Source organism: Pagrus pagrus (genome assembly GCF_965226575.1).
Source record: "Pagrus pagrus genome assembly, chromosome: 4".
Classification (NCBI taxonomy): domain Eukaryota; kingdom Metazoa; phylum Chordata; class Actinopteri; order Spariformes; family Sparidae; genus Pagrus; species Pagrus pagrus.
The window spans coordinates 10,944,353-10,967,956 of record NC_140188.1 but is presented as its reverse complement, the minus strand read 5'-3'; the positions used below and the strand labels follow the sequence as shown (position 1 = coordinate 10,967,956).

The 23,604-nt window shown below is 41.2% G+C and overlaps 1 protein-coding gene across 2 annotated transcripts in view; it reads right to left on the bottom strand.

Moving 5' to 3' along the window:
• cadm1b (cell adhesion molecule 1b) overlaps positions 1-23,604 on the bottom strand; it is a 163,160-nt gene that overhangs the window by 11,749 nt on the left and 127,807 nt on the right. The window contains exons 6-9 of one of the 2 annotated variants that reach the window (XM_084350110.1): positions 16,911-17,069; positions 15,085-15,181; positions 14,622-14,794; positions 3,451-3,501 (exon numbers count right to left, since the gene is read on the bottom strand). In XM_084350110.1, the coding sequence (XP_084206236.1) occupies positions 3,451-3,501; positions 14,622-14,794; positions 15,085-15,181; positions 16,911-17,069 (480 nt within the window). The remainder of the gene's footprint in view (positions 1-3,450; positions 3,502-14,621; positions 14,795-15,084; positions 15,182-16,910; positions 17,070-23,604) is intronic. The other variant, XM_084350111.1, reaches the window with a different exon arrangement.

Sequence of the window (23,604 nt, the reverse complement as noted above, 5' to 3'; positions counted from 1 at the left end):
AGGATCTGATGTCCCTGCCTTGGATCATCTCTGAGCATCTGACAAGCTGGAGCATTATCGCCACAGACTCCCTTTATTCCTTCAGAGCTGGGGATTCTGGGTAAATTCTACCCTCAACCCCAAAAGAAATACAACCACTGACAAAGAACTTGCGGAGTGATGTTTTTTTTGTGCGCCTCCAGTGATCTACTGTCCATCTCGAAGGCAATAATCTGCTGCGTTCATGCCGTTTAGGATTCAAACTTCTGTTTTCACTGCAATATGTCTAAATCAAATGTTTGGATCAGTGAGAAAGAAGGTCGCACACGTCCGTCAACTTTTTCTTGATGCAAGACGTCAGAGAAGAAGCTCTTGTTTTAGTGTAACGCGCAATAAAACACACACGGAGATGAAGAAGGTCGGAAAACTTTTTAAACACATGAAAGAAATGTTCTTATGAAAGGGTGACTTATCTCTCCCACGAGGCCCCCCCACACACACTGCATCTTTTAAGACACTGAGAGACCTGACGATATGAACTGTGGTGAAACTTTCGAAACATGAAACAGCATAGAATACAAACAACTGTGGGATGCTGTGCTCTAAAGTGGCATTTGCTCCCCCACTGCACGAAAACCATATTTACGCTTTGAGCTTCGCAGTCGTACAACGAGAGGAAGAAAACTGACAGAAAAGGATCGGGCAAGTGAAATCGTAGCATTTTTAGGGAGCTAAATCCAGTTTTCTGCATCTGTTATGAACCAGAAACCAGGAGGGAACGAGTTAACGTGATTCAGAAACCCCCTCGCATGTTGTCATTCACACTACAGAGGGAACCACGTGGAAACCCGCTGCTTATATGGATTAGTGAATGACGGCAACTTGAAGGCTTAGTCATTCAATAAGTTCATCCCTGTCGTCAGTGCATTGGAAAATACTCAAAACTTGGTTGAGCTATAAAAATAAAGCACATACTGTGTCATTCATGATATAATAAGTTATCCTGGTCTTTAATTCACTTATCAACACCTAAATCTATTTCTTGATTGTATTGGATCCCCATTAGCTTCTGCTGAAGCAGTTGCTTACTGTGCCAGGGTCCACACACACATTAAAATGTCCAAATAAAACAATACACAAGAATGTAAACAAGGTCTAAACAAACAACACACAATGAAGGCCACATCTATAATGCATTATAACAGGTTATGAATTGTTTAATAATGCATTATAATGAGCCTATAGTGCTGTATAATCACGGTTATAAGCACTCATGAATATCATATTATATCATTATGCTTCATAACAATAATCATAACTCCTTATGACGCTGTATCTATAAAGCGTGCTTTATAACAATAATCATAAACATTATACTGAATTTTAAAACGACTTATAGGTTCAAGCATCAATAATTCATAATCGCTGTTCACTCACAATTTTGGCATGGATTCTAGTTGTAAAACATTTGATAACGCATTATAATCAAGTTACTGTAAGTGGTCATTGGGTGCTTTAAGTAAAGTGATGAAATCTCTGTGTTACAAGGCTGATCCTGATACAATACTACCATCAATAATATCAATAAATGGTTCAAATTACAGCCAGGTTTAAGTTCAGGCTGTTGTGATATCAGACTTTTATTACAATAACGATATTATCGCAATATAAGAATTACTGATAAGAAATTGTGTACATGGTTATTCATAATTATTCATAATTTTGTAAATTGTTAGCCATTTTTTGTCACGATCAGTTGACAAACAACATTTTATTTCCGTTTAAAATCAAGAACTCAAACTCAATCTATGTGTGTGATGATAACTGACATTTATGCACCCAAAAATCTACTGATTGGACCTTTAAAATCAGGATCATATACAGTAGCAGTTCAGTGGCCCCTGATTACACCAGAAGATCGCAGCTGGTGTCGCCAGTGGCCGCGCCAATTCACACCCATAATGAATGAATGAGAAATGTCGCTGTATATTTCCTTATTGGCGAGAGGAAAATGCTATACTGTGCTGTTATGCTGATTAAGGTAGTGCAAAGCAATCTACCGCAAGCCAGCTTACCATTGCCCCTGTGACAGGGTATTTAGAAGAGTAGTGAACTGCAAGAAAGCTCAATTACATCCTCCCAGCATGTACTGCATAAATCACGGTAAATCCTCTTTCAAGCCTGTCTTTCGGAAATTACTGGAATGTTTCAGCAGAAAACACGGAGACGGCTGCATCGGTGCAACTCCGAGGAGAGGAGCTTAGAGGGGGAGAAACTGCAGAGTAATGCACACTCCTGCAGAAACAACTTCCTGTTCGGACTGAGCCACACCCCAGACGGAGAGAGAGGGAGAGAGGCTGTGTCTGTGCAGCGTGATCACTGGCAAGTTTGAAGGAGAAAGTACAAACATGAGGAGGCAACGTAAGGCATGCAGAGAAAGAGGTTTGTTATAGTGAAGAGAGATTTAAAATAAAACCCAGGAGACATCACAAAACTAAAGACAGTGCCATTTATATGACAGTTGACCCCCTTTTTTTAAACACATTTATACATAATGGACTAAAAAGCCAATTGTTTGATCAAATAAATGTATAAATAAATATCTGAAAGCTGCCACATGAGAACAAGGCCGTCTCTTATTGGGTGTAGATTTCCACTCCACTTTTCTATGACGGTATGAATTGCAGCACGGTCATGACAAAGGGCCAAAATTGCAGTATCTCTAAAGCAGCTATTGATAAACCGATCTATTCTTTAAGGATAGTTTTTTGTATTGAAATGTCACATTCTGGCATATCCAAATGTCAACTCCCAAGGTTGCCTCGCCATCTGTCTAGCCTTAGCGGTGCTTTTGAAATAATAGCGATTTTTTTTCTCTTTTTTAAAAAAGGCTAATATTGGAATAAATTTTTGCAACAAAGCAAAATCAAAGTATCGAATAGTGTGTACAGAAGATGCCAAAAGGTTGCTCTGCTCTAAACACTGCAAATGAACTGCCTCTCGTTCATTTCGTACGTCTGAGAAAAAACAGTTATTGATGTTTTTTTGGCCTCGCAAAGACGAAATGTGACTGGCATTTGTAGGGGGAGATGTAAAGGGCATTATGATACGACGGACGGGCCGGTTGAGATATAGCTGCAGATGCTGATAAGATAGCGGAGCAGCAAAGCAGTCTGTATGTTTTCTCAGATCAAACACATGTGACTGGAAAGGACTATGACAGGTGTCTCTGACAGCCCGGCGCTGCCTGTCCTCAATGTCACCTATCAGCAGCACTATCTGATTAAAACTGGCCATCCACGGTCTCTCTTAGCCGTAGGTACAAGCCCTCGTTCCTTCTCTCCCCGATCACCTGGCCACACGTGCATGCAGGCTCGGACGCACACACACAGACACACACACACACACGCACACACACATAGACAGACACACATGATTGCTGAGAGGGACAGTAGTGGGGGCATACAGTACCTTGCGTGTTGACTGGGTTGGTGGTGGGTGTGGGGCTAGGAGTGGGAGCATCTAGATGAAAAGAGTAAAAAAATAAAGAACATGTATAAGAAATAAAGACAAGAAGTAAAGAAAGAGACAAAAGTCACTGAAGATGAGGAGCTCTAAAAATCATACCATGCACTTGTTTCAGCTTCTGTAGTGAATGCTTTGAGCTAAATGCTAACGTCAGCATGCTAACAGGCTCACAATGACAATGCTACAAAGCTATAACATTATCATCATGTTAACTTGGTTTGTTAGCATGCTAACTTTTGCTAATTAGCACTAATTAGCTGATGGAAATGACATTAATTTTGCAGGTTTTTGGCCATGAGATAAAGAAAAACTTAAAATTGAAAAAAAGTATTTTATAGAGGTTCTTGCGCATGTAAAAGGTCTTGAAAGTTAAAAAGGTCAAAGTCCACACCAACAGAAGCTCCTCTCTCCCACAGAAAACACTGCTCCTGAAACGCCTCGTCAGTAGCCCCGCCTTTAATTCTGTGACTTCTTGACATCACACTACGTCACCATGTCACATATTTGCACAATTAATGCCTAACGGCTAGTTTGGCACTTAAGAGTTGATTCAGCACAGCCGCGCTGTGTAAGCGGTGCTGGGTCAGGCGTGTGTGAGCTGACCAATCAGAGCAGACTGGGTATTTAGGAGGGGGGCCTTAAAGAGACAGGAGCTTCAACAGAGCGTTTCAGACAGAGGGGGATTACAGTGCTGCAGCACCAAAAACTGATGTGTTTTTTGACCATTAAAGCATGTAAACCTATTGAAGTAGTAACCCAAAATAAAATTATGAACCTGAAAATGAGCAGAAAATGTCTTCTCTGAAGGATCTCCAAGTCATTGCAATTTGTCCTGAAGGGGACATGAATGTGTGTCAAATAGTCGACAAAGATATGTAGAAATGTGACCTTATGATGGCCACAGTCTGGCAACACTCTCGCTCAGACAGATTTCCCTGTGTCCTGAGTTTGTGATATCTGATGTAGGGCAGGTTTATTAGGGCGCAGCCACACAAATGCAAATGCGGGTGAGTGACCGTCACCTGCTGTTGCTGAATGTGGGCAGAGTGGGATGTGAGAGATCAATGTTGATTGAGTATGTGTGACTGTGCCCATAAGATGACTGCCAGAGGAGCATCATAGGTCCAGATTTGACTAGTCGTATGTTTTACTGCTCTGATTGGTTGTAGGTCTATCCAGCATCCGGGCTGCAGGCCCATACAATATGCCAAACAAGGCAGCAGTGTTAAAATATGAATTTTATAATATTTACTATTTCTTGCCTTTCATGTTTTCAGAAAAACATCTTCGCTGTTATTTGAGAAAGTTTGTGACCAAGCTGCCATTTTCCCCTGCTTGTAAACGGACCAAGAACCAGCCCAGTCTGACAGTGCTGGGCTTTGGGATCAGGAGATCACCACAGTCACAAAAAACGTTGCTAATCCATCATGTAGATGTTGAGATATTTCACTGGATAAATGAAAACTTTGAGCTTCGGGTGGCTCTAGATGGGATCAACAAAGGTGTTGGGATTCATCTTCTTGGCACCATGGGTATCAGCATCAAAATTCATGGTCATCCGTCCAATAAATGTTGAGATATTTCACCAGAAAACAAAATGTGAACCTTTGGGTAGTGCTTAAGAAGAAGCCAGAGGATCAACAAAATCCTGAGCTATCTTCTTCTGGGAACCATTAATATCTGTACTTAACGTTAGTCTTGATCAAAGTCATGGACAGACCAAGCTGCAGACAGACATGACAGATCATCCACAGAGCCCTAATGCGGCTTAAAAAACAACTAAGAAAATTACACCGTTATTTCACCGTGCTGGTGTTGCATTATATTACATTATGGTAAGCTATTGTATTTCTTTTTTTTTTTTTTGATACATTTTCTAATTAACTGTGAATAATAATGCCTGGCAATCATAGAAAGGTATTGCTATTTTCCACAGTCTCTCTCAATAATTAAGTCAAACTGCAAATTAAACCACTCTGGTGGTCTCCCGCTGCAGCACAGCGGCGCCCCGAGCAGCATCCTCCGCCCCACACTGTACTGATTAGGCCTGTCACTAACCCCCAAACAAAATAATCAGAAAGACAAAATGGAGGGCAATTCAGGTATGCAACGGTACTAAAGAGGGCTGAAAGCTTCCTCATCAGGGGAATATATGCCAGGCTCTGGTGCAGGGGAAAGATAGCACGACCCCTTGCTGTGGGAGAGTCGCAGCAGGGGAAATTGGCTGGCTGTCTCCATGCCTTTACTGTCTGCACTCCATCAAAAGACAGCAGTGGGGGACCACACACTCCCAAACTAATGATAAAACATCAAGGACAGCATAATGTTGCCGCCGGGGATGGAGTGTATGGTGGAGGTGGTGTTGATGGTGGTAGGGGGGTATCAGGGTATCAGGAAAAGATTCTCCTCTGACAGTATTTGAAGAGGGGGGTGGGCTAGATTTCTTTCCCTGTGACCGAAGGCAGTCTGATAGCTGAAATGTCAGTGTCTGGAAGAGGGAAATTGGCCATTCAGGAAAGAGGGTCTTCACAAAGGCCGGGATAGGATGTGGCACATATAATATCCAGGCGAACAAGAATTCTCCATGGGCAATTTCCAGCCTGGATGACTCCGGGCTCAGCATTATGAGGGCTGAAATATGAGTGTATTTTGGAGAGGCCATATTTTCAGGGAGCATTTGTATCACTGAGGAATTTGATATGAGAAAATTTAACCATAAAGTGAAACAATGTAGGAGAAATTGTTTATCTATGCCTGCTTAAACCTGCCTGCCAACACGACAGCCGGGAAAAGATGTGGTTTCTGTGTCTGTTTCGTCTTTCTCTTGCTTAAAAGTCTCAGTTTACATAAAAATTTAAAGGAACAGTGCACCAAAAAAATTAAAATTCAGTCATTACCTACTCACCCCCATGCCTATGGAGAGACAGGTGCAGTTTCATTGTCCACAAAACATTTCTTGAGCTTCACAGCAAAACAGCATTGCAGCTGAATGTGATGGAGAAAACGTAAAAAACACTGGGAAAAAAAGTAACCAATAAAATGCGTCCATACAGCTTATCCTGTGTAATCCATGTCTCTAGAAGCCCAGAGATCCAAACGTTAGCTTGTCTGAGGGGATACACAATCTTGTCGGCGCGTCAAGAGTGTTGACTGCATCTTTTCAAATTAATTTGGGATCTTGGAGCTTCCGGAGACTTAGATTACATCAGATGAGATGTATGGAGACATTTTCTTAATGTTATCGTTGCTGTTACAACGCTGTTTTGCTGTGAAGCTCCAGAAATGTTTTGTGGACTACAAAACTTCACCTGACTTTCCATCAGCAGGTGGATGAGTAGGTGACTTAATTTTCATTTTTGGTTGAACTGTTAATACAGGTGTTCTTCACAAACATGTTGAAATATCTGTGAAAGAGTTTGGGATAGCTTATGAAAATCTACAAGCTGATGTGTCGAAAGTTGCTCCTCGCTATGTTGCACATTTTTATAAAATCAGCGCGATTCACAGGGACAGTTTCACAGCAGCCTTTTTCATAAGAACAGAGAGACTCACGAGTCCTGTCTGCTCATGTTATGTCAAAACCCTGATAAACCCCAGATTTCCAGTGGCTTGTGAATCTTTGACTTCTCGTCCAGGGAAGATTTATAGGTCAAAAAGTCAACTGTGGGCTAAACCGTGGCAGTAAAAGGCAGCATTGTTCTCCTGCCAACAGGCAGTGTGTGTGAGTTATAACAGCAGGTAACCTCTGAGAGAGAAAGGCCTCTCTCTGGCCAGCTCTCTCCCACACCACACGCCAGCCAGGGGGCACAATTCACAGCCTGCTACAGACACACCCGGTGGAGAACAGCATGACAAGCCTCTTTCTCAGCCTTTCTGACCAGCCACATACAATACATGCACCACAATAGGACCTGATTTGACGTGGATTTACATCGGCCTCACACCTGTCCGGGCTGTCACACAGTGAAAGGTCATTAGTCTTTTTGAAATAGGAAGAGCCCGAAGGACTAGAGGGTGGCAGCAGGATGAAAGAAAAATTGATGGACACTCCAGTTCGGCTCTATCAATAATGCTCACAAGCAAATATTTATCTGTAACAAAAACAGCTCATTAAAATAAAGCCATTTGTCGCATATAGTTGGCTAAACAAAGAACTTCCTTTTGACAGGTGTGTGATGGCTTTAACTGGGGCACGAGCTCATAAATTACAAAACAAAGCGGTAATAAAAGGCCAGATAGGAGAAGGAAATGGAAATGAAGCCAGTGGGCTTTGGTTTGGTGTGAGGTCGTGCATCGCTGCTGAAAAGCCACATGAAACCAGCACAAGGTTATCATGCTAAGACCGATCCATGTTGCAGAAACACACACTAATTAAGCCACCGTAGCAGGCATGATTAATCTGGGACAACAAACCCTCACATGGACCACAACATGATTTTGTCTGGCATTAAATCCTCCAGAAAAGAGGAGTGGGAGTCGCAGACATAATTATACGCGGTTATGAGCACCTTTTACCAATCTCCTGTGTCTCATTACAGTGAGCTGAAGTCACGGAGCTTCCAACGCTTGTACACCAGAGAAACAGTGTTTAATGGAAATTGGTAAAATATGTGGATAGGAAGGTACTAATTGAAGACGTTGCGGCCAAAGGCATAAACTTTGATGGGAAATACACTGTAGATGGGAGGGAAAGTTGCAGAGAACATTAGCCTCGCATCGCTTTTCATTCATTCGTGCAAGTGTTGTGGGTGCAGCAGGAAGCAAATGATACATGAATTCAGCAGCAGAGGACACACACATCATTCATGGGCTCAGAAATGCCTGCAGGCAGTTTGGTGAAAACTTTTGAACTATTAGAATATAGTATTAGATCTGTGTTCGAGAATTACAAGCATGCCTTTCCCCACTTGTTCATCAAAAACCACATTCTGAGAGGAGGCAGCGTAAATGTCACTTTCAAAGGAATCTTTTACACAACAATTAAGAATTAAGTCGCGATAGCTTGAATACGTCTGCCTTGAGTGAGCTATTTGCCGGCATATGCTGTCCTTTTGTTTGGGAGTGATCATTATGGGCCCATTGGGAACAAGCAGATGTCATCATCTGCCTGGCAGAGCACGATGATGAATAACCATGGGGCGGCAGAGTTATGAGAGTCACAGGAAACCTATGTCACAGTGACAAAGTCGCACGTGTCAGCTGGGTGCAATAAACGCGTCTCTGTGAACATCAACCAACCGACAGAGCCGCTGAAAACATCAAACGTGAGATGATGTGAAAATCTGTATGTTTCATTAACTGTGTGCTGGGAGTTGTTTTTTATCTTACAATTGAAAATATTGCAGCAATGAAAACCTGAAATAGCAGCGCCTCTCTGAGTGCCGCAGAGATTTGGATTAGTGACGTCCTACTGTGTTTGAAGCTCGGTTTGTGACATTCCCTAAAATCCCACATGGTTATTTTTTGCTGCAAATTCAAAACATCAACATCAAAAATACTATTATTTTAGGAAACTTACAGTTAATTTGCATGTTGTATACGACAGAAATAACTACCTATTTAATACAAATGTCAGCTTTAATCACAAGTACAATCAACATTAGTAATTAATGGCTTATTTACCTTCCTCTGATTCTGGTATGACTGAGTTTCGGTAATTTCAAGTAAACATATTAATGCAACACTTTTTAATCTGTGTCTATCACATTCAACCCTTCTTGACAGCGGGGGTGTAACGATCCATCAATCTGTATCGATAAATCCATTCGGTGATCAACAGTCCAATATCATTAATGTAAAGAGAAAAATATCGATTCATATCATTGTATTTCCGACACGGCAACTTCTTCCTAAACTTTCAAACAGTGATTGCACCAGGCAGACAGATAATGGTAAACCACCGAGAAAAAGAGGATGTTTACTCCCCTCTCGGGAATAAATCAGCAGTCTGCTAACTTGTTGCTCTCGCTGCAGCATTATTCGCTAATCTGTTTAGGCGATGTCTGAGTTTGAGCGCAACACCACTGTGGTAAACACAAATCCCAGGTCTGTAACAGTTTGTCAGACGTAATGTGGGTGCTAACTACAAACAAAACTCATTATGTCATAACAATATTATGTGTTGAAAACTTGTATGTTGAAGTAAACATGTATGTAGCGCTGTGATCCGACCCTCTCACTGAGGTTAAACAAGTGATAGGGGGGCGGAGTGGCCGAGACAGAGACACCATCCACCATATTACAAGACACTGTAACATCAAGATGAGTTTGAGTAACAAAATTTTGCTTTAAAGTAAATTATTTGCAACTTTTTATGTGCTATTCTTGTTGTTTTATTATGTCTAAAGGCAGAAACGTTGTCATTATAATTGGATTGATTGAATAAAGCACACATATATATGACTGAAAGTATATTACTTTAAAGTGTCCAGGTGTAGAGTCCAGTAGAAAAACTGCACCAACATTTCCTGTTTCTCTCCGTTAATTTCTCCCTGCTCTGACAGCTCTTTGTCCTTCCATTAAAATTCAGTCCACCACTTGCCTCACAATTGGTGAAATGCCGTTGACGTTAAAACCATTACAGATGCATTCATTCTCATAAATGCACATTTTTCAGCAACTGCCATAAACATTTGCAAGTGTGATGGGGAAAATGTTACATTTCTGTTTTTTTGACACGCAGTTCAAGCTGTCAGCTCGACCTAAACAAGCAGACTGAGTGATAATCAAAACAATATCGCTGTTGTGAAACCTGCGATCGGCTCGCTCACAATATCCACAATGAGCCCATTTTTAACAACAGCTTTGTTTTCAGCACCTCGACTCCTCTCCTCGTCCCATCCCGCTGCGTTGGACACATGTTAGCTTCAGACAAGACTGTTATTGGTTTCAGTTGCCAAATCTAACAATCTGCATCAGATGCGCGATGAATCAGGTGCAACGACGTGCTTTTGTACCACAACAGAACCCACCAGGGTTTGGATTGTTTTAACAAAGACAGAGCACATCTGCTTCTTTCCAGTTTGACAATGTTTTAAAGGTGAACAGACAAATTCTGTTTCATTTAAATAACGTTTAGCTGTTGTGGTTGTTCTCTGAACAGCGTGTCTCCTCACACCTGGCTGAAGCTGTCAACAAAAAAACTATTCCAGTGTTGGTGATCTCATGGGCTTTAAAAGTTGCAATAAATGCATCCAGTTCCAGTTTGTCACCCATGCAAGCAGCTCAGTACGACCCATATTTACATGTATTGTTAGGGGCCGACCTCTAGTGGCTGTAGTAATCATGACAGGAGCAGAGGAGGAAGTCAGGTGAAGCAGTTTGAAGAGCAACAAAAGTCCTCATAGGGAGGAGGAACAGGAGGACGGTCAGGTAAAACCGGTGAAAAAAAAAAGGTGTGTTTTCTGTGTGAAACCAAAAGTCAACAGTGAGTTAATTGAACTTCAGTAACATCCTTACACCGGCTTATGTAACAGCTATGTAATAATGACACCATCAGCATTAAGATTGGTTCCTTGTTTTCACTGTGCTCTTTTGTCTGCCATGGCACGAAATCTTCAGAGACAATAAAGGCTGACTGCCGATCCAGTCAGGGACGCCATTCCCACCTGCTTTCATATCTCTATTATAGAGATATGAGGTACATATCTCTATTTCATATCTCTATTTCCTAGACCTAACCAAGTAATGAGGCTACCTAAACCAGTGGTTTTCAAATATCAAGGCACGCCTATATCCATGTCCATTCAAACTAGCCTCTATAACATGTGTTACCTCATCGTTTTTTATACGTTTACTTTTAGTTGTCTTGAGGGCTTCAGTTATGAAAATGTATTGCAAAAGTGTTTATTCATTAAAAAAAAAACAAATGGCATTATGGGCATGGAACAATTAGGTATTTGCCAGCTAAATCCCCACAGACTGAATAACATGCAAAATATAAATATAAAGAGTTGTAGCAATAATTGTAGTGAAAAAATAAATCAAATGTTTTTTCCCAAGATTTCTTTTTTACATTTCTGATCAGGAAAAGTGTCCTGGGGTATAAAGTGTAAAGGTAATGCTGAGATGCACTAAAGAGCCCCTCGAGACATAAAATAAAACTTGTGTTGCATCATTTTAAATCATATCTACTCTTTCCCAATCATTAAAAAATCCTTAATCTATGAATATGAAGATATTCCTGGACTAAGATGTCTTGTCTACTTTACTGTAAAGTCCATTCTCGGTGTGCACAATATGTGCACTAGAGGCTTCAAGTTTCCATATTCTTCAAGTTGCAAATTGGACCTCGACTGGCGTCCAAACTATCACAAAATCACTCCTAAACACGCCTAAAACTCAGATTGAAGGTGAGCACAAAGAAGAAACTTTCCCCTCTTCAGCAGATGAATGTGAAAACAGCCTTCTAGTGTCGAACTCTGCACGCACATCACTGTGCAGCGAAGGTCAAACATCCGAGTAAGGGAACAATAAGCAAAATACGCTTTTGAGTGTGGTGGAAAGATTTTCTGTGATTCACAAGTATCAAAAGATATATATATATATAAATATTTCAGTCAGTTACCTTATCCTAACCTGCACTCGGTGGTTCGACGGACAAGAAAACTTCACGGAAATTTGTCTTCTGAGACTTCTAAGTAGGAACACATTATTTTTTTAACATGTAAATGACATTAAAATTAATAATACATGTTTTGTAGAGTCTAAAGAGGAGGTCCAACATTATTCCTGGTTTTGGATACGGTCACTGGCAGGCAATGTTCTTGGCACACAGGCGGAAACAAATTGAAACTTGGGAACGAAATACAAAATCCTCTCCTAAACAGCGGGGAACAAACGCTCCAAGGAGAGGAAGCTAAACTCACCAACAATGGCTGCACCTGCTGCAAATTTATTTTCCCCCTCATCCTCATCACCCCTGCCAGCCACCAAAAAAAAGGAAATTAAGGGTCCAAGGAGTGTGTGCTTCCCTGACGTCACGTTACATGATTTCTAAATGATGAAGTCCTCCTTTTCAAAACTTCAAACACTTCCCTCCTGCTGTTCGCCCCGTGGGTGTTCAAGTGCAACGATGCCCGGTGCACCTTTAAGTTCTCCACAAAAACTTTTCGAGATTATGAGGGATTTTCACCGGAAATGTCTCGTGTATTTGTTATTTATTTCATGTATTTGGCTTAATTTTGAATTCTGTTAACTGCTGTAATGTGACTGTGATGTGTTGAAAGGTAGAAAACACAGATGCCGAAGCTTCAGTGAAGAGAGGTTCAAACCACGGGGAGCAAACTGCCCGCTCCATTTAAAGTCAGGTCCTGGGGGAGACGGTCCCTCCATTGCCCTTTACTGGTTGGCTGCAGAACACATTGAAATTCCACCCACTTCAATATAAGTAAACAGAACCAAAGCCCATCTTTATTGTAGAGATATGAAGTTGATTTCCTGCTGTGAGACCTAATAATCAAAGCCAATAGTGTAGTCAACAGTCTTTTGTTTTATTAAGAAATAGTTTGAGATATTTGGCTGTCTTGCCCAGATTTAGATGATAAGACTGACGCCACGCTCTTCATCTTAAAAAGCTAAAGACTGGAAACAGGAGCTAAGCGGTTGATGGCTGTAGCTCCATATTTACCGCACAGACATGAGAGTGATACAAATCTTCTCAACGACTCTCAGCAAGAAAACGAATAAGCCTTCTCCAATTCACATTACGCCTCCATCCAACAAAATTGTTCTTTGTCCTAAAAAAAAGGATGGGCTGACATGGATCCAATCAGTGAAATAAATGAATACTGAGCAGAGTGATCACATGTATGAGAGCAATGCCGGTTGCGTAAGCTTGTACTAAACACGCTGATGGCCTTTTGCATCTCAGACACGAACATATAGTGGCCTCAGATCACCTGGTCTCACCTCCAGTCAGTTTCTTCATAAAACAATTGTTTACTCAAGTGTTTTACAGAGTGCAAACTGGGTCTGCAGACGAGGTTTAAAGAGGAGAAGATTTAAACATCAAAGTCTGTTTACAGGGCTTAGGGAGTGCAGCATATGGGGGAAAAAGATGCACAAAGCCTTTTGTGCCTTCAGAGGGACCTGTGTAAAGTCTGATAAGCTGCCTCAAGTGATGTCACTTGGGTCAAAAAAATCTGGAGCTGTTGAGTCAGAAAGACACGAGCTCCTCAGACCTTTGTAGCCCACTGCTCATCTCTGCTCGAGGTTTCAGCTCGAGGCCACATTAGCTGCTACTAGCGTAACACACTTGGATTTCTGACTGAACAAAGCCTGCTGGAAGTCAATTTGACATCGTGGCCAAAGCATGTAATTACAACATCTTGTGACGCACACTTGCCAAAAATGACTTTTTCTTGTGGATTTACATTTGTGAAAGAAGCGGCTATACATTTTTTCTGAGCATCACAATCCTGAAAGACACATTTCACTGTCAGTATAATGCAGAAGCTATGGAAGAAAAAGGACAATATCTCCGATTCTGTTGCATGTTGATTTTGATCTTTGTTTTCAATTGTCCATCGTGAGACTGATAATGTTAGGGCAGTTTTCTTTTTAAAGTGGCTGTAGAGGATGAAGGCCTCACAATGAAGGGTTAACTTCAGATATTCACAGGAAGTAAGTGTAACGTGACTGTAAGTGTAGCCAGGCTGCCATAAGACCATACAGTAATGTTCAATCTGATTCATTCTCTAGTTTTCTCTGCAAACTGTTCCTCCAAAAATCTCACTTCCTGTGTTTCTAACAGGCCAGTCCAAAGTCAACACTCAACCCTCTGTATGATTCAAACTCATTATGCATTAATAGTACAACGGCAGCTCAGATCCCAAAACCCAATTCGGAGCTCTGTGGATTTGTCAACTGCAGCCAACTTCTGTGATTTTAAGCTCTCTGTTCCTCACAATAATGGCGTACATCCATATATGTTTGAAATGTGATTCTGTTTGTTGCACAAACGCTGTAGTAAATCCTTATAGTTCCAATAAAGTCCCCCGACTGCCAAAGCTGCTGTAGGGAGTAAAGTCAATAAACCTTTCCATATCAGCAATACAGACTGAATCCTGGTGTGAAAGAGTGACGGAGCCATTTCAAGTGCAATAAATACCTACCATACACATAGAGGATGTAGTCGTCGTACGCCTCTCCCACAGCATTAGATGCCACGCAGCGATAGGTGCCGTTGTAGGACTTGTTGAGGTTCTCGATGTAGAGGTCAGAGCCGGTGACCACAGCGTGAGGTGGCACATCCTCGTCTACTCTCAGCCAGTTGATCTGATGGGGACTGGAGAGCATAAATACCACACACATCACTCAGCCACTGTCTATCCATGCTAGAAATCTGAAATAAAGGTCAAATCTGAGATTGTCTGAGGAGGGCCATTGGCAGGGCCTGTCTAATGATGTGTTTTATTCAGCATGCTAACAACCGCTAACATTTAAATGGTACAATGAAATGTAAAGGTTAAGGGGGTTGCTCGGACTGCTGGATTACAGCGTGGACAGCAGGAAACTAAACAGATTTTTCAGAGTGTTTTGATGTGTTGAAGTGCATCAATCTGCCTGAATACTCACTGTGGTTTTCCTTCTGCGATGCACGTCAAGTCTAGATTGTCGCCCTCTCTGGTTAAACCTTCAGGATACGTCACAACGATCTTCACTTCCGGTTTATCTGAAAGGAAAAGAGTATTCCTTTATTTATTGGACTCTAAAGTGAAGACACAGACTTCTAAATGTGACACAAAGGATGATGAAACGATTATCCTATGTGCTCAGTCTACAGTACCTTATAGCAACATGATTTTTATTCCCTTTCTTCTTATCAATGCTAGCCAAAGATTACCAAAATGTCAAGCGGTTCCAGTCAAGCTTCCTCTTTTTCCTTGAAAGGTCACGCAAAACAGTTGTCTACCTGAAAAAAAATTAATATTCTACACAGAGTACAAAAGGGTACCTTAACCTTTCTTCGCTGTTCGACATTGTAAGGCAGCCTATATTACCTCTTCAATCAATGCACCGTTTTAAGAACACCTAAACACCATTTGACAAAACCCTAACCCCCCCTTTTTTTTTGTCTTCCTCCCATTGTGGCGACTGTGTCTGAGGCAGTGAGTCATTTCAACCTGCTGTATTTCCTTTAAACCCGGTCATTGTGGCTCTGTGTGTCATATGAACTTTGCACATGCAACATCTGTTGTCGTGAGCTGTGGAGATCACTGTGCCGGTAACTATAAAGACCATTCAAGGTGGCTACTAATGTTTGAAAATGTTGAATGTAAATCATAAATATTTCCATGAATCTCTACATTGGAGGTGGAGAGAGCAAAGTTAGCATGACTCACGAGCCACAAGAGCCAGATTTTACGGCAGATACAATACCGCCTGCCACAAAAGCTTGATTCAGTATGGTCAGAGGTTTGAAGGACTACTTCATATTTCTGAATGGTCTTTCATGCTTTTAGGTTGTGGAGAGTCCTCTTTACAAACAGATGATATATTGTGGGCTAAGAAAAAAAAAAAGAATGTTTTGTACATGGAGAACAAAATGTTGTACAACGGGTCAACAACTGAGGACAGAAAAGGTGCAGAATAAGTATCTATTTTCCTTGAAAAAATATGGCGTTATGATTGTGAATCAAATATATAAAAAATTATTATCGGGTTCGAAATGTATGTTTTGTTGAAGAATTCTGATGGTTGGTTTCAGCTTGTTGGTACCACATGGTATCTGTGTTTCGTCGGCAGTCTTTGTAGTTGCCCAGTTTGTGGGAAAAAACGTATAAATGGCCGCGTTCTAGTTAGCTAGCTAGCATTAGAAACATAAACAATAGCTAGATAGCGTTAGCACGTTGGCTAGCATTATCATCATTAGCTGGTGCACAAACTGGCAACCACTTGAGGGGCCAGATGATTCAAACATCAGCGGTGTTGTGGCGTGAATGCAATGGACACGTAGCTGAGAAGACCACATCAAAATTTTCACATATATTCTTCTAGGTGTATTCATTTATCACAGGCGAGGTTTTTTTCAACAACACATATTATTTGCAAAAAGAAAATTTCTGCTTAAATCTAGCTGACATCCTTGGACGTAAAGGTCAATTTAGCCAAAATCCAAGATGAAATAATCAAGACTCAGAAGTAGATTTTTACTCTGTCCAAGCTGCATAATGTCAGCAGTCAAAGGACCCTGTCTTTGCATTTAATCAGTTATTCTGCCTGTCATTTTTTGACAAAAAACAAACTGTGCTTAGTTAGTGGTATCTTTGTATCGATAGTAGGTATGCAATACCAACGGAAGCCATGCAGATAAATCCAGCTTGCTCAAGCAAGAGAAAATCCCTGACATGTCTGTGCGGTCTAGCTCACGGCTTGAAAAGGTACAGCTTTAGGTCACTCACATAGCACTTCCAAGTGTCTTTGAGCCAGGAGGTCCTTTGCAGCTGGGTGGTCAATGATGCAGTCCACTGGCACTCCATCATCCTCTTTGGTGACAGAAAATCTTACCCGGCTGGTGACAGTAAACATCCTGTCATACGTCTCCTCAACTGCAGCCTCACCTAGAAAGACATCACAAGCATGAGAGGGGAATAAAAGTTAACGGTGGAACAGCTCAGAAACAAATCTTAAAAACCTGCAGTGACCATCACAGCTTTTAATCACACATTCCCTGTCAAAGTGGACTACTTTCAAATGGCATTTAACATTTAATTTATGGTTTGGTCACTTTAGAGGATGCAGACGGGCCCAAGGCCTTCGACTCAGACGAGAGCAGCGAGGAGCGGCTGGGTCATATAAGCCTTATAATGAATGCTTCTGCAGCTGGAGGGTTGAGCATTGTTGGGGCTAACCCTGCAGTAATCTGCTGCCCACAAGGCCCTAGGCTGTCAGAGGGGCATTCATTTAGAGAGCATTACAATGCCACAGGGGCATCGCATTAGCTGCAGTGCTGAGTGTGATGGTTTACTCGCACTTAATGAAGTGAGGAAATAATTACAGCCCCACTCTGACCTGCAGCACACTTCCATTTCTGCCTTGTCACAGGGGAGCCGGGCTGGACTCAGGGAGGGCAAAACACTGTTGTTCCACAGTTGATGATCACCAATACACACATATGTGGCCTCTTGATGGATATTAACCCCGTGTAACACACACCCACCCACCCAAGACCTGCCTACATAAAATTTAAAGTACTGGGATCGGTAAGTGGTCAATGTGCTCGAGGGCATTAAATTTGACCACTCTGCCAACTGCGGTGAGAGAACAGGCTGCTTGAAAAGCACACTGACCGTTAAGTAGTAATGGTAACATAATGATAATAACAGCGGGAGCAAAAAGTGAGAGAGTGTAATGAGAAAGCATAAAAAAATGAATGGCGGTCATTTAGAAACTGTGCTGTTTTGCTACAGAATTAATCAGATTAATGCTTTATATTAAGGTCCTTGTCAGAAGTGTTGATCAATAGGTAAAAAGGCCCTTATAAGTCCTTATAAGATGCTGACTAACATCAATAAGTCTATAGTCAAGTGTAAATAATAACATAATTAACAAGTGAGTTTTCTAATACAAGACAAATATATAAGCACTAAGGAGAAACCTAAACAGTTTATGGACTGTGTAAAGGTGTCATTTGTCAAACATGGACAGAATTCAAAGGTAGCTCCGAAAACAAAGGTAGCAGCATATCACCACAGTGACCTACAACTGTTGCTCTTTGCTAGCTATCCTTGGCTCTAGCTAGCTAACATTAACTAACTATCTCATGGTAAAGTGAGCTGTGCTGCCAGTGACCCTAACATTTGTCTGGACTCATGGGGAGTCGTCCCAGGCGACAACGCTCAGATCGGACACCGAACTTGGAGTGAGCGCAGCCTCCAAGACCTACGGAGGTCAATTTGACAACAGACGAGATACAGGATACAGGAGGACACAGTATGGAGGCGATTTACAGCAACTACAAAACAGGTGTAAAATATCATTTTGTGAGTTTATTTTGTCCACTTATCAGCTGTTTTTACATCTCCCAGCTGAAACTACGGGGGCTATCAGACTCGCCATCTTGTAGTACAAAGTAGTATTGAGACATGACAGACAGGGGCTAGCTGGTTAGCATGCTCATTTCATTAGACATCTCTGCAATACGGTACATAGCCGTCGTTGACATAAGGTCAACACTGTTGTTTCTTCACACTCATTCTTTGAATGTTTTAAGCTAAAATTCTGGCCATAACTCACAAACTGCTGCTTTAATTGGATGATAAACAGTACTGACTGGCAGATGCATAATTAATATTTAAATATGTTGAGACCCAATATGAGTTTAGACATTGCAGGATGTAGAATAGATAATGTACTGTAGGTATATAAATAAATGTTCCTCCCTCCGTTAGATGTTAAGTGCAGTAATTTGACTTCACTCTAAACAGCTCTGCAAGCATTAACGTGACAAACAACAAATTAGTTAATCCCAACCATCTTTAGTTAAAGCAGAGTGCTGTGATCAGCGCTAACACTCTCAGCACAATGCCACCATGTTCCTCGCCAAAACACAACAGCTTTTCCACATTAAGAGCTCCATTGTCATCAGGCAATCACAAAGACTAAAGCACCGCACTAGGTCACGTTTGTAAGGTCAATGAGGGCGTTTCCAAAGAGTTGGGTGAAGTGCAGTTTGAATTGGAGGGGTGTGATGAGGAGTCATTATCCTCTCAGCCAGTCACAATTATTGTCCCGTACTAATGCATCACTAAAATGGCTCAGGAGAAGAAGGAATAGGGCAAATGTGGGAGGTTTGGACGAAATGTTGAAATCATAAAAATATGAATGCGGATAGTTTCCAGTGCATGCTCTTGATATTAGACAGGACGCTTCTGCCAAATACTTACAACAGAGCTGGCACATACGTGTTTCAAGAATCCATCCTCCGTTCCCGTCTGAGTTTTGCAGCAAACACGATGCACGTTTTTCTTAAATGAGCAGGTCTGGTTTAAGTCTAACAGTCAAGTTTAAGGCTCAAATATCATGGAAACGCCCACATCCCTCAGCTCCAAAACATTTTTGTGTCTGTATTAGTCTGCTATTCAACTATTCAGCAACAGGATTTTAACTGACCCTTTTCATTATGTTGAACTCTGAGTATCTGCTCATGAATTGTGGAAGAAGGTGCAGGGCCTCCTTGTTTAAGCACAATCGTTATTTAAACATTCATTCAACAAACTCTGTCACTGGTGATACTTTTATTTCTTCCTGACCTGAATCACAATGCGACTCATTTGACAGCTAGTCTACCAGTAAACTTTTTTACTTTTTACTTTGTATACTCTTATTTTTTACAATATATTTGTTGAATTCATTGTCCGATACCGTTTTCACCGCTTCCTCCGTAATTTAAAAGCAATCCTCTATCTCCAACCTGAATCGGAAGTAAGTTTAGCTCAGTGCAGAGCTGTGCAAAATGAGGGCAGATGAGGTACATATGTGACTTTCAAAGTTTGAATCAACAAAATGTAGCTTCCTGGAGAAAGATTGATTGTTGAGTCTCATCCCCAGATTGTCAAATATTGATGCTGTGGGTTGACAGCTCAGGTCCGGTGCCAACCCAAAGCGTCAGTATTTGAGGAACTGGGGATGAAACTCAACAATCGACTATCTTTGTCCAGGAAGCCACATTTTGTTGCTTTAATTACTGAAATGTTTTCCCTGCATAATGTACAGTTACTTCAATTTGTGCCATGACAGTAAAATGTAAAGAAACAAACGTCCAACATTTGGATGAGATTCGGTTATGTTTCTTGTGACAAGCCATGACTGCACTCCCCTCGATGGCAACTCAAGTTTGCAACCATCACTGCTGGGGTTTTTTTTTGCAAAAAAACAGTCAAAGTCAAAGAGACAAAATATTACCATCCTTTTTTGAACCACCTCGTCTACCTAAAAGTCCCATGATGTTCTGCCTCAATCAACCGCTGCATCATGCAAAATACCAAAGGGACAGACAGGCAAAACACATCCCAAGGTCAGGAAAATAGCTTTGCTCACACTCGTCTCGGCGCTGTCATGAAAAAAAAAAAAAGACGAAAGAGCCCTAAATTTGACTTCAAGTATCAATTATTTTTGGTCATGATTCTTCTTACAAAATAATTTGAATATGAAGAAAGACAGCTGGCAAACTTGTGAAAGTTCTGAGTCGTGTTTTGAAGATGAGACTCATACAGACAGAGCCATTATCATTGTTACAGGCCAGCCAACGCTTGTCAATTACCAGTGTCATCCGAAACCCAGATGAGGAAAACAACTGTGGATCAGGTCGTGGAAGGACTCGAATTTGAATGCAGAGGAGATTTTGAGTGTTGCAGCAGAGACGTCAAATCAAACGCTCTCGTGAGCATCAACCACTGATCAATCCCAGTGCAATCAAGCATAACCTCCTCTCAGGGTGACATTTTCTTTCAGTCAGTTTGTAACCCGAGTCTTCTGCCTGCCAACACGCCGAACAGCGGATACTCATCAGGATATCTGACGTGGCTTCGACAGTAATGTTGCACTGGTGTAACCGCTCGCAAAACAGGCAACAATTAAACTAATAAAGACGTTAAACTTGCTCCAATGCTCTACTACATTATGCAGTAGTGTTGTTTACAACAATTGTGCCATTAGGCAAGGCAATTTTCATTAACAATGCGCTCCTTTATAGAGGGTTTACACACTGTTGTTGTGAATAGTTAACAAAGCTTTGAATAATCTTTTACAGATCGGTTATTAAGCAGCAACAACTTTTGTGTTGCCAGGTTGTGGAAGATTTTGATGAATTTAAGAGCTAGTGCATCATGCTGGAGGAGAGAAGCATTATTGGACTGGGTCTCTTTCCAGCAGTCTTGACCGTCTTCTATGGAAATCCAACTGATTGGTTTTCATGACAGTTGTTCCCTTTTTTTTGTGTATATCTAAATTAGATGTTTCTCGACGACATACTTTTGTTCGTGTCTATTTTTTCCAGTCTTACTTATTGTCTGATTGTTTGTCTTTGTATTGTGGTCGCACCTCTCTCACACCGAGAGACCGTCTTTGGGGCTGGTACTCACGGACGGATTCCATCATCTCTGATTGTTGGCTCCTCACCTGTTTAGTGTCATGTGTGCCCTGTATTATCAGGCTGCTGAAGGCTTAGCGCTGAACCGTTTTTTTGCCCACAATGAAAGATAAGATTTATTCCCCCAGAGTTTTGTTCAGTGGAGAACTGTCCACAACCGTGTGGCCGAAAAGTTTTCCTATTATTGGCTGTCCTATAAAGCATTAGTAAACGATTTATTAACTTTTAACAAAACCTTGAATTAAACCTTATAACTCCTCTATGAAGAGAACAGTGGTACCAATATTACTTTTAAAAAACAGACGGCACTGATTCTTTTAGACGTGACAAAAGCAGCTCTCATGTACTAAAATATTCTGAAATTACTTGATTTTTCTGCAGCTTGCGATCGTATCCCACAGCCATTTCACTGAGTGGAACAGATGTCAGGAAGCTCTATTCACTGAAGACGAGTAGAGCTGTCAGAAGAATCCCCAAGGTCATGAATGAAACTATGCTCAAGCTCTTTTAATATTCAGACATATCAAACTAAAAATAAGAGCAAAATAAGTCAATAAAGCTTTCATTTGAGTTGCTCAGAAACTCCTCAAATATTTTGTTTTTTTACTGAATTGATAGAGTCTTTCAAAGCTGAATTTAAAACTGCAGATGGAGGGAATCTTTACATATTTGTGCAAAAAGCATGACATTTTAAGCTGTTCCAGCAAATTAAAAACTAAACATTTCACATTGAATTTTTAAAAAACTAACTTCTGAAGTTTTGTGGTTTGCAGTTTCACATAATGACGCACACATTTCAAAAACACATCATTTAAATCCAATCTGTCTGATCTCCTCCTGTACTTTCACAGCGGCGGCAGCCGAGCGCCGGGCTGCACTGCATTTAAATAATATTGCAGCTGTCGTTTATGCTAACAAGCATTTTGCCACCTCGTGCGTCGAGCCTCTCTCAGGCCACAGCCCATCAGTCCCCTACCTGCCAGCATGATAAATGGTTGCAAAACCAATTCGACCAATTTGAAAGTGTGTTTAAATTAGCCGTCGCTTTTCTTTCTTGCCATCGCGGCTGTCTTGCCTGCACGCGGACGTTAAGACAAACATGATCACAGAGATTCTATAAAACCCAGTGCCTTTTAATCTCAATATGTGCAGGAGCTAATGAATTGTTTAGCACATCCATAATGAGTAGTGATTTGTGTTTCCTGGGGTACAGGAGGACGTGACTCTGTGGCTCTCTTTATGTATCCACTGCCACTATGGATTAGCCTCGCTCAGCATGTCAGTGGCATTTCGCTGATCCAACCATCCTGTTGTCTCGCCCTCCCCTACACAACACTCGACAACTCATAAACAGAAATTGACTTCGACTCCTGTAGGGAACACTGGAGGCACAGATGGCATTTAGCTTCAGATTCGCTCTTGTCTAAATATTTCATCTCTCAACAAGCCAAATGAATCCTCTCCATTCTAATACATATATAATTTGACAACAAGCCCAGAGATATCCACTCTGTGTAAATACGATATGACTAAAATGAATATCTCCCCTTGCTGTACAATAAGTATGTAATGAATAATTGATGACCCCTAATCGTAACTGAGAGGTAATAAGGATTTTTTTTCGCCACCCTAGATTATATACCCATTCTGTAACAGCCTGCAGCCGGCCGAAGGCGCTGAGAGGAGGATGAAGCGTGCAAATATGAGCTCATAACCGTGTTTACTATGTATAGATGGTTTCAAGTAAATATCAAACATTTAGGATCGTCTCGTCTTAAAAAAACATGAACAACATTTAACATTTCAGCTGTTTTGAATCTAAACAAGCATCTCTGAAATAAGAATTACAGCATGCAAAGAGCCTTTAAGGCAAATAAATTATTTAAAAAAACTTATATGAAATGTAATATGAGCTCGGATTGCAGCTCTTGCAGATATAAATGCACAGTTTGATCATCGCACGCTGTAGCTGATGGAGCAGCCCGAGAAAGAACGAACACGCCGCT